At 32.5% G+C, this 12,670-nt stretch overlaps 1 protein-coding gene across 1 annotated transcript; it reads right to left on the bottom strand.

Annotated features, from left to right (window-relative positions):
* Positions 1 to 7,935: 7,935 nt before the first annotated feature.
* On the bottom strand, positions 7,936 to 10,432 carry LOC114259834 (cytochrome P450 714C2). The gene is made up of 5 exons (XM_028199865.2): positions 9,903 to 10,432; positions 9,580 to 9,806; positions 9,241 to 9,491; positions 8,759 to 9,104; positions 7,936 to 8,575 (listed from the first exon to the last, which is right to left on the bottom strand). Exons 1-5 carry the CDS (start codon positions 10,183 to 10,185, stop codon positions 8,144 to 8,146), a joined length of 1,539 nt encoding a protein of 512 aa, XP_028055666.2. The 5' UTR covers positions 10,186 to 10,432; the 3' UTR covers positions 7,936 to 8,143.
* Between the last annotated feature and the right edge of the window lie 2,238 nt (positions 10,433 to 12,670).

Genomic DNA, 12,670 nt, shown 5'->3' with positions numbered 1-12,670 from the left:
AAAAATGAAATAGAGCTCAAATAAAGGGTACTTTCAGTTTTTGTCGGAGCTCAAAACAATAAGAAAAATAGCTAGAAAAAAGTTGCAAAATAAAGCTCAAAAAGAGGGAATTGATGTTTACCCTTGAAGACCAACCCTTGATTGCTTCTTGGCTTGAGAAGTAATGCCTCCTAGCTGCTGGAAAGCTCCCCAAGCTTCTGGAAATGGAGTAGTGGTGGTGATGCTAGGTGATGGTATGAAAATAGGGTAGGATTTTGGTGTTTTTTGAAGGAAATGGATGAAATGGAGGGAGATATGCATGCAAGAGCCTAAGGCAATTTTTTTTAACCTCCAAGACAGAGCTAGAGGCTCTGTTATGTAGCCCAAAATGGGGGAAAATGGAGGGAAAAAAGTGGGGGGAAAAAGGATCAAGTTTCCCCCCAAAAGTTGTCCCCCGGATACAGGTTTTTTGGGGGGAAACAGATACACAGCTGTAATGTTCACAGGATGAGGAGCAAGGCCGGCCACTTTTTGGAGCAGCAGGTAAGGGTCAAAAGGGCCAAGTTGAATTAATGGCCGGCCACTTCAAAATGATGTCCTCCCAGGTGCCCTCAACACAACCCTGTGGTTCAGAATTGTCAACTGTAAAACAGGAGAGAGAATAGGCCATTTTTAGGAAGGGTTCAAAAGGGTGAAGTGGAATTAGTGGCCGGCCACCAACTTTTGGTGTCCTCCAATGTGTGTACAACACAAATATGTGGTTAGAAGTTCAAGAAAATGGTCCAAGGGTGGTCAACATTGGCTTGGAAGTGAGAAAAACGGCCGGAGGATATATAACTGGTTGCTGAAACAATTGCTGGCCTCCCACCCTTCTACGGCCTTCCTGGGGATGAAACAGAGGTACCTGCCAAAAATGAACGAAAACCGATGCAAAACGAATGTTCGGGGGCCAGAACGCGCAGTTCGGGGCCCCGAAAACTGCCTGGTAAGCACCGAAAGTGGCATTCGACCACGAAGTGGGTCTCTCAGACCTCAGTGTCCCTCAAAAGGGAGTAAATAAGATGCATGCCAAAAATCGGAGCAATAGGAGATGGTTAAGCGGTCCCGAACCGAGGCACACGGCCTGACAGCTCCGAAAACCGGAAACCAGGCTCCGAAATGGGAAAAATGGCCTACAGCCACAAAATGTAGCCCACGGCCACTGAGAGATGGTCTACGGGACCTCTCCCTCCCCTCAAGAAAAGAAACAGAGAAAACCGAGTCTGGTTCGCAAACCGAGGCAAGGCACAGAAGAGGGTTCGGAAATCCGGAGGCAGGGCTCACGGCCGCGACTTTGAGACTTCTGAACGAGCACAAAACGCAACATCACCGAGCACTCAATCGGTGACGTCTGAGTCTTAAGGTCGGTCAAAAATGAGGTGTCTATACCTACAAGCTTACAAATTTATCCAAGAACATTCTTGGTTACATAAAATGGAGTTTCAACTCAATGCAAATACAGCCCTTAGCTTACATTCAACAAATAACTATAAAACAAAAATGAAGCCTCAGTTTCGAGTCTTCTCAAAATGGTTTCCTTTATAGGATGAGCCACAGCCCAGTTGAGATATACTACACAACATATGGACCATGACAAGACTAAAGAGCAGTATGCTCATACCATACTCATGATAAAAAAGTTTATCTCTCTTTTTGTAAAGCATGCAATGCTGAGATGCAACAACAGATATAAAACCATTTCTATTTTAAATCATATCTGTTACATGAATACAGGCTCTGTGAATCTCTAGGTGAGTGTCTACAAGTAAGCCCTAATGCACTACCACTGTCATTTTTACCAGTAAACTGGAAGGCTCGACACCTAACCGAGCGGTTCCATACCCCTATCTAGATTCACCAAGTATTCATCTTTTCGCAAATAGATATATTTCCAAACATTTCTCAAAAACAGATAAATTTTCAATGAAATGAATGTCATGCAATGTCCAATGCAACAAATGAGGAATGTGTTTCAATTTACATAAGTCTCATGCATTTCTACAACAATCATGGCTATCCTCCACCGATAGCCCAAAATAGATATTTCTAAACAGATATTTAAACAATTAAATTTCAAAAATTACGATAAATACAATCTATTCCACATCTCATCAAATATGAACAACTACACTAGTTTTCATATCATAATTACGTTCGGTAACCTCTCAAGGTCGATTTCTAATCGTGTTAGTTTTATTCCAATAGATACATTAAGCAAAAATAATATCGTTAATGCCCAAGAAATATCATTTTCTTTCCAAACTTATTCACCAAGCATTATTCAACTATGACATCCCATTTTGATCGAAAGCCCCAAAAATTAAACGTAATTCCTTTGTTTTCTTTAAAAATGCTCTTTTAGTCGCAAAACGGTAAAACTTTCAAAACCGATCGAATCGAAGTCTATTTTTGTTCAAATTTAAAACATAGCTCTTTCATAACCTTACAAACATATTCCAAGTTTACACTTTCGTAATTTGGGTATCAACTCTATATTTTTCTCAAAGTTTTTCTTTTAAGCAAATAAATCACAAATTTTCTAAAAATTCTAATTAAATTATATACAACTCTAAGCTCCATATAATCAAGTAAAAGTACATGAAGAAGTGTAGGAAAAATCCCTACCTCAAGCCAAAAAGCTTTCAAATTTTTTGGCAATAGAAATTAAATCTGCTCGGAGCCAAACGACACCTTTTCCGCCCTCTACGTTTTGATCCAAAGCATTAGGGGTCAAAAATGACTTACACTAGATCAAACTCATGAAAAACCAACATTGGAACCCTTTTTTTTTCTCTTTCTCCTCACGGCAAGAATCCGAAGTTGAACAAAACACCCTATTTTGTCACTTTTATATATATATATATATATATATATTATAAACAAATATCTAACCAAATATCTAACTATAAATATCTAAATATGTATATACACCTATATATATATATATATATATATCAATCAAAAATACATTCCAACATCTTTAATGAGAAAAATAAATATAATATTTTTTCACCACAAAATATATTTCGTTTAATGGTATACACTATAAATATTCACAACTCTTTTATTGTAGTCAAATAATAATAATAAAACCTCGACATTATTACATGGTTACTATCGGGTCACAATTCAATCAATTAGAAAATGAATGGAGTTTAATAATTCAAAATAAATCTCCAACTGATTTATCTAAAATTATGGTCCGAACACCCAAAACTCAATTTTAAATTTTGCTATAAATTAAACTAAACACCAATCAGTTCATGAATTTTCATAAAATAAATACTCATCATTAAATTTTGAAATTTTTATCCAAAGTGCTAGACTCATATGGAAACAACATAAAAAAATTTCATAATTTTCTGAGATTGAGAACTATTTTTAAAAAATACAAAACCAAATTGTTTTCGGACAGAATTTACACGGCAATCAAATTCGAAAATTTGTTCAATTAAATTTATGCTGGCTATTTAAAAAAAAATTGGGTCATTACACATACTTTGAATTTTCGTTAAATTAACTTAACAATTGTTATTTATTGGACTAAAATGACACAATCTATTAAATTAAGGGGCAAAATCGAGCAAATTAAAATTACAGGGATCAAATTGACACATCGTGTAAACTACAGGGACTATTTGCATAATTTTCCCTATTTACTTTCTATATCATTAAGTTGTAATAATATTTGGGTATCAATGTTTTTTTCATCGTAATTTGACTAAAATATGTGTATGAGGTACATTATTTTTTTTAAATTTTATAACAGATAAGACCAGTGGCGGAGCCACGTTGGGTCGAGGGGGTCACGTGCCCCCTGACTTTTCAATTTTTTTTTTTTTGGTTTGATCTTATTTACACAGTTCGCCCCTGCATAGCCCTCTCCATTCCAAAACACACTAACGCTTCACCAGGGACCCACGTTTTTTGTTTTTTATTTTTTATTTTTTATTTTTTATTTTTTATTTTTTTAATTTTTTAATTTTTTTTTTTTTGGTGAATTCCAATCCCAATCAAACACTGACGCACAATTTATTTATTTTTAGTGAGTGCACACAATTTTAATTACGGCAAGACTAAAATCCTAAAACTCTAAATGTGTATAAAATTCTTTATTATTTTATTTATTTACAGTACTTGTTAAGTATTTTTGTATTTTCTTTATCTTCTTTACCTCCCTTTGTTGCTTTGTAATTTACTTACTCGCGATTCAGCAGATTAGGATCACACAACACGGATTTAGGACCACACTACAACTTTGGTAGCTTCTCTTCATTGTTTACAGGTAACTTTATTATTTTTTTTTTTTTTAAGTAAAAATTATGAGTATTAATTTATAGTTATTTGTTAAGTTTTAATTTGTAATTTTTTTTATTTGTTATTATTTATGTTAAAATCAAAGATTTTAATATGCTAAAATTATGCATCTTAATTGGTGTTGATTTATATTAAAATTATAAATTTTGATTTATATTAAAATTATGGATTTTGATTTGTTGTTGTTTGTGTTAAAATTAAGAATTTGATTTGTGCTAAAATTAAAAATATTAATTTACCGTGATTAATATTTAAATTAGGGATTTTGATTTGTTATAATTTGTACTAAAATTAGAAATTTTGATTTGTTGTGATTTGTGCTAAATTTAAATTTTTTGATTTGTATTAAAATTGGAGATTTTGACTTGTGGGGGTTTGTGATTTTGATTATGAATTTTTATTTTTTTCAAACAGTCATGGAGAAATATTTCAAAAGAAAATCAAAGTTGGAATCATCTTTTCTTCAAAAAGAAGATGATAATTATTCTTCCGCAAAACAAAGTCGCATAGAAATCAATTTAGTAGATTTTTCTGTAGATCCAGCTACCCCCCCTATATTAAATTACTGGCTCCGCCACTGGATAAGACAATTCCTACTTTAGCTCGTCTAACTTTACTTGGAGAGCATGTTGGAATAAATGTTTTGTAGTTTTTGTTTCACAGTCTTCTTGTTTTTCTTCTTGCTCACCATTATAATTCATTGTAATAAAAATATTTTGTTGAGTAAGAGTTTGAGGCAATATAATATTGTTATAAATTTCAAAATCTATTTTCTCTCAATAATGTGATTTTTTGTATGAAGGAAAAAAAAATACAATTATCGTCGTGATAGAAATATTTTGCAAAGTCTTAGTTTATTATTAAAAGTGTTGGTTGTCGACACTTTTTGTATGACATGTACGTATTTATATATTGAACATAAGTTGATAAGCGAATAATATACAATTCCGTAATCTTTTCCTAATAAATATAACTATATTATTAAAGTGATCCATGACAATGTATGAATATTGTAGTATACATAAAATTACATGTATATTTATATATTTATATATGTAGACATTGACATATATAAGATATCACAAAAGTAATATGTAAAATCTTTTGTAACAATATAATACAAGTAATAATGAGAAGTTAATTATTCATAATTAAATAGTCGGTCATAATGTAGATGTTTAGTGTTATATTTTTTTGTGTATGCACCATTTTTTAATAAGATTATTAATTTGATTAAAATTGAAATAAATTTGTGAATAATTTGTGTCAAATTAGAGATTAGTGAAGAAATATTTTAAAAAAAGAGAAGTTTATAGTGTTCGCTTTGGTTTATTTTTTCAAACTTTTGTTTTGAATATTTTAGTTTTTATGTTTTTTTTAAAATCTTTGACAATATTGTTTTTTTAAATAATCCTTTTTTGTTAGATTCATTTAATTTAATACTTTTTTATTTATTAATTATTCATTTAGATTTAGATTCACTTAATTTAAATACACTAAGAAAATAATTTGTTATGTATTCTTTTTGGAAAAAAAATTATTAATATTAAATAATAATAATAATAATAATAATAATAATAATAATAATAATAATAATAATAATAATAATAACAAAAAATATATAATAATAAAAAATTAGTACATATTTGAATTTATAAAATTTTTTACCAATATTTTACTTTTTAATTCTATTTAGATTATTAGATATTATATTTTCATGTAAAATTATAATTTAAATATAAAATATGAAGAAATTTTAGTATCCTTAATTACCAAAACTAAGAATATATGACAAACCAAAAATCGAAAAACATATTTAAAAAATAAACCAAAGAAAGTGGTTTCTTTTTTTGTTTTTTTTTTTTTTATTATAATTTTGATATCATTATTTGATTATTAAAGTACCATGTAAAATATTACAGTTCATAAAAAATATATATATTTTGGTTACAAAAAAGTAAGGGGTTGCGCATGCTCCACGAGTCCCCAATCCCGGGTTAAGACATTGCTTGAGGCAACATAAAAGGGCATTATGCTGAGGGGCGATGAACGATCGAACCTGGGTGAAAGTGTTTTTGGGCCGATCCCTAACCACTGAACCTATCTCTCAGGCGCTCATAAAGTATAATTTAAACAAAAAAAAATTTGTATGAATATAACCTGTGAAATTTTGAGATGCAGCATAAATCTCTATTTTAAAAAACACATGTGCTTTCCTCTATTTAGATTCAAATGAATGCATACAACTTTAAGATTTAACCAAAATTATTCAAAATGATTTGATCCATGATGGACAACTGTAAATATTATATATATAGTAAGCAGACACACGAAATAAGAAACAAAAATTATTTTTTGTTCTTAAATCATTATCAATATAAAAAATAGGGTGACATCTTAATTTTTTTGTTTTTTATATATTTTTTTATAAGAGAGAAAATTGTTTGTTTATATTTGTATAAGACTCATGGAAGCAGATATATCGTTTTTGAGTATTCAACTTCAAAAATAAAAGATAATTGGTTTATATAAGATTTTTCATGGCTTTTAGAAAATATAGTAAATTTGAGAAGATACAATTGAAATTTAAAAAATGTAGAAAACATGACAAACTCTTAGCACTTTTAAAATAATAATAATAATAATAATAGTTGATAATTCAGTTTCACTTTGAGAAAAATTGTTTAGCTCTTATTATGATCTCTATTCTCTTTTACCTAATCAATCATACCTTCTATAACAGGAAAAATTATTTGTTACTTCTAGGGCGTCACGTGGCTTTACTCCTTATCAATCATAATTCATCATGCCTTCTTTTATTCCGCAATTACTCAATACAAAATCGTGAATCTCACATTTTTTACCAATCACAATATATTTAAACGATGGTCTAAGACCAACCAATAACTTCTCTTATAAGAGACCCTAGAAGCAATTTTTATACATTCTGTGAGAGACGCGGTTTGGTAGGAACTGTAGTTTGTGGGAATTATCAACTTAATTTTTTCCAATATTATAACTTAAAAAATGAAATTATCAAGGATATATAAGTTTAATTTTAGAATTGTCTTTAAAAAAATTAGACTTTAAGATAAAATGATGTTTTGTTTGTCAACTTTACATTTTAGCCAAAAAGTTAAAAATGTCATTATAAGTTGTCACATTATTCTTTCTACTTATTTGCATATCATTTCGTAGAAAGTCAAAAAATTACTAAAATAGTATACTTCCAAACGAGACCTGAATCAAGATGACAATTCCTTCCATGGATATCCATACTTGGGATAAGATCTTATTTGTATTCATAGCATAGCATGATTATTTCTTATTGGTATTGTAATGATTTTGACCAAAGACAATGGTGACAAAGGTAATTGGGAATGTGCCAAACCACTATAATATTGTTAAAATGGACTTAGGTTTGGGAAAGTGTTACATAAGTTAGCTATGTTATTTATCACGAAAAGAAGTATAAAAAATAAAGAGAAAATCTAATTCAAATAAATTAAAAAGTTAATAAATTGACTTGAAAGTCACTCCTGAAAAGATGCCTAAACATATACTCAAGTACAATAACTTTCATTATAAAGAACATTGAAATTAAATGAACTGCAAAGGGGGGGAATATCATTTGCTAGCCAATAAAATTACAAAGAGAATTGGGATTAAAGACATAGAAACAAAAATAATAGAGTTTTCCTATTCACCTCCCCTCTAGAATATATATATATATGTATATATATAGTCACACAAGTATCATTTTCTTTTATTCCGTTGTTGATACGATTATTCAGTACTTCTCAAGGATTCACTTAGTTAACCTGTGCATTATGAGGTTCACTCCATGTCCTGGTCGTATAATATTCTCCATTACTGGGGAGTGGATATAATTTGGATCAAGGGAAAAGGAAAATTTGGATAGGATGATAGCCAAGACAACCTTTATCTCTAGCATTGCAAATAATTGTCCAGCACAGATATGGGGACCATTGCCGAAAGGAATATATGCTTGAGGCATTTTGCAAGCACTTCCTATGCCGTTAGCAAACCTCTCTGGATTAAATTTGCTTGGGTCAGGACCCCAGAGTTCAGGGTCATGGTGAAGTGGCATCACAGCAACCCAAACACCAACACCTTTTGGAATTTCAAGGTCTCCGAATTTCATATCTTCTAGGGTTTCTCTTGCTATGAAGGGGCCAGGAGGGTAGAGTCTTAATGCTTCTTGGATCACTGTTGTCAACTACAATTCAAATTAAAGGAACACACAATTAGCTTTCACAAATCTTACGAATGAAGAGATTGTGCATGGTAGAAAAAAGTCATCCACAAATTTCTAATGCAAAACTTTGTTGAATATATATATTAGGAGCATTAATTTTTTTTTTAACTTGAACATGTATTGAGCATCTGAACGTATACTCACCACTTTCATTTTGCTAAGCATAGCGGCATCCGGCAAGCTTTCTCCACAAACTTCAGCGACCTCCGCACGGGCACGATCTTGCCATTCTGGATGTGTTGCAAGCAACATCAAGGTCCAAGCTGCAGTGTTTGCTGTGCTTTCAAGCCCTGCTAGGTAAACATTCTTACAGTTGTCGACTATGAGTTGTTCTACTGCAGCAGGTCCTGGAGCACTCATCTTAGCTCCGTTGATGATCGATTGTAGCACTTCTACCTTAGATGAATGCTCGTTGACAATATGCATAATTCGTGAATGTATCTCTTTCTTCAATATCCATTTCTCTATGTTGCTCTTCGTTGGAACATACCTAAATAACAACCATTTCCCAAAATAAGCATCGCAAAACAGTCGATTGATGTTTAATTGCCACTGACAAGTCGGTAAGCATTCAGTAAGTTGTGTTTATGCGAGGCAGAGAGGGAAGTTAAAACGCAAACACTTACCACAAACCAGGAATCCCGCCAACTAGGATTGGAGTTTTCATGGCCCTTTCGAGACGCTTGAACCTTTCTTGCAATTCATTGATGACTTTGGAATTGCTATGCCCAAACAAAGTTTCAGAGATGACAATTGAAGCAAAGCTCTGCAGATCCCCATCAACCTTTATATTTGCCGTCCCACTTTGTTTTTCTATTTCAGTCTCCCATGTGTCAATTAGTTTCTTTGCAGAGTTCAACATTATGTGCACCAAATTCTGCATCATATTTTTCCCATTTAATCATTTTGTTTGAAAAATTATCTGACATTATGATGAGAGGTGGAGGTTAGTATTGTATTAGTACCTTAACTTTATCGGCATAGAACTCAGGAGCAATGGTTTTTCTTTGGTGAGCCCAGAACTCTCCATCTGAGGTAAGTATGCCCTTACCAAGCAAGGTTTCTGAATTCTTTTGTAGAAAAAAAGGCTTTCCCAATTTCAATGATGTGGAGAGGCTTATTTCTTTGGCCAATTGGGGATCAGTAATGTAAACCACTTGGTATGTACCCAAAGCAAAGTGGTATCTTCGACCTGTCAAAATCCACACCAAATCAACATTTGTAATTGTGAATTGCATGAGCAGGTGGTGGAGTAATTAATGGGTTTGAGAAATTCGTTAGTACATACCATACTGACTCGACCAATGCTCGAACAATGGGAAGGTGAAACGAGCCCAATCGTGCGTGGCCTTGCCATCTCCAGTAAGAGCTTTGATGTCTTTGGGTTGGAATTTGACGAAATCAGGAATGTTACCAAGCAGAAATGAAGGTGAAGGACCTCTTAGGCCTTGGCTACGAAGCTTTGATCGAAGCCTCTGAGGCGTCACATAAAATCTATTGAAGAGATAGAGGATGAAACTGGTAAAGCAGAGCAATGCTACAGAAAAAACAGACTTGGAGAGTAGTTCCATGTTTTCTGTTCTAGTTTGTGTCTGTTTTTCCTATACACCTTTGCTCTGTGTTTCATTTTGTTAGTTGGTTTAGAATATTTATAGTGGTTAGGAAATTATATTATACAATTCTAATCTTAGATGACTATAAGCCATTTGTGTATTCAAGAGTTGCCAATCTTGACGAGGTTTAGTAAAACGGAGGCTTGACGAGGTTTAGTTAAACGGAGGCATATTATATAGGGAAAAGAAGACTATGTACACTTCTATGTATGCACCTATTTATTGCTCTCCAATATAGACTTTTCTATTACATAAACTAGTGAAAACATGCTATGCACGTGAAAAAATTAATAAAGTATATTTATATAAAATAATATAAATAATTATTATTTTTGATGTAAATTATGAAAATAAAATAATATTGAAATTTATAATTTAAGTTTTATAATTTTATCACAATTTATGTATCAATTTTTAATTTGTCACAACTTTGTTGTTAGAATTATAAATTTGGGCGAGTTCAACTCATGAAAGTCGAGTCAAGCCTGTAAATTTTGAACTTAGTTACATGTTGGTTTCTCTACCCGTGTGCCTTTATTAAAAAGATAGAGCGCCTCAAGAGCTGCATTTTAGCCTGAACAAGATTTTGTTTCGGCGTCTTTGAAGTTCCTCCATTGTTTCTTTGGTCTTCTAAGTTTGAGGTAGAGACTTTCTACACTCTCCTATGATTTTTAACTTAGTTATATGTTGTTGTGTAAATAATGTTAGGATTTGGAGAATTTTAAACAAACCTAGGGTTTTGGTTTAAAATTAAAAGAAGGGTTTTCAAATGAAGGTATTGAAAATGGTTATGGGTATAGATATAAGGATGTGTTGTGTTTAATTTGTTGATTTTGACACATTGATTGGATGTGGAAGAAAATAAAGTTTTACCCTAAAATGTTTTAAAAGATTATTTTGTATAAATAATGAAATTGGTATTGGGAATGTGAAATTTGATAGGTACTTATATAAATGGTGGAGTTGGATGCTTGTTATTTGTTACCTATGGAAATTTGGATTGTTTATCTATTTTGAAGATTATATATATATTAGAAATATCTGTTTTGGGTTATCGGTGGAGGATAGCTATGATTGTTGTAGAGATTGCATAAGGATTAGATGAATTGAAACTAATCTCTTATCGGTTGTCATTGAATGTAACTGTGTTTTCAATACATTGTATATGTATGATGTTAGAGAGGAGAAAAGGGATGTACTCCATGTTTGGGAGAAGAAAGGTGATGGACTCTATTAAATTAAGTTGGCCTGTGTGTCTAGGGTGAAAGTCTCAAAAACCGCGCTTATACATTCGTGCCGATTCTCATGGATAAAATTTCTATAAAATGACAAATTGAAGTATTTGTGTAATGGTTGTATTGATTAGAGGACCACTGGGTTGTAGTCTTAGTTGGGTTGTCGGGGTAACACTGAATTTGACTTATGAGTTGACGTGAAATGAATTGAGATAAAATGGATTATGACATAAAACTTGGCATATTATGATCTTGTAGAATATGAATGATTTTATTACAGGCATTGTATATGCACATTATACTTATATCTTTGATAAGATTCATGTATTGTGTTAGATTGTTTCTATTGGGCTTTGGCTTACCTTACTTGGAAAAAACCATTTTCAGGTGCTGGTGATATGCCTCCGCCAAGGATTTAGCTTGGAAGGATTATGGAGCTTAAGGCTCAATTTCTGTTTATTTTGTATTTACTCTTTTACAAGCCTAGGGCTTTATTTATATTGAGCTTATGACTCATTTTGTTGTAAGCAGGTACGATCTTGGAAAGATGTAAGCCATTAGGGCATATGAATATCTGTTTAGCTTTCATTCATTTATATTGTCTTGTAACACATGCTGTAGAATCAGAATGAACAATTTATGAATGTATATCGCATGTGTCACCTTTTGTATATTAACTCTAATTAATAAAAGCTTCTTATTGTATCTGTATCACTTTGTACTAGTGTTTGGAGTTAGATTGTTGTAATTATTTTGGGGGATTTACAACTTCTCCTTAATAGTAGGAGGCAAAAACTTGTCCTAAAAGGCGTTGACAAAAGCCTCCCAAGTTCTCCCAATACGTCCCCGCACAAACTTCCATCACTGACCCGCATCTTCCTTCAGCTGGAAGGATGCCAAGATCACTCTCAATCCATCGTCGTCGATGCCAAGCATTTCGAACGTCTTTACCATCTGCTTCATTCACTCATCTGCCTTCAACGGCTCCTTCGGATTCCCCAAAAACTCATCCGAATTAGACCGGAAGAACTCCCTCTTCAAAAATGACGGCCTTGTCTTAGAAACATGGGCTTGCACTTGATTCTTAGCTCTCAGAACGTCCATAGATTCCTATAAAGCTCCGGCCATCTCAAGATCCAAAGCGCCCATGGCCGGCTCATCAATCGGTTCGGCCACATTAGCTTGACCAACCCCTTCCTCCTACACTG

The sequence above is a fragment of the Camellia sinensis genome, chromosome 3 (genome assembly GCF_055761805.1).
Source record: "Camellia sinensis isolate YWXY chromosome 3, ASM5576180v1, whole genome shotgun sequence".
Lineage (NCBI taxonomy): Eukaryota > Viridiplantae > Streptophyta > Magnoliopsida > Ericales > Theaceae > Camellia > Camellia sinensis.
The sequence above is the reverse complement of the archived record's forward strand: the minus strand, read 5'-3'. Positions and strand labels throughout refer to the sequence as shown.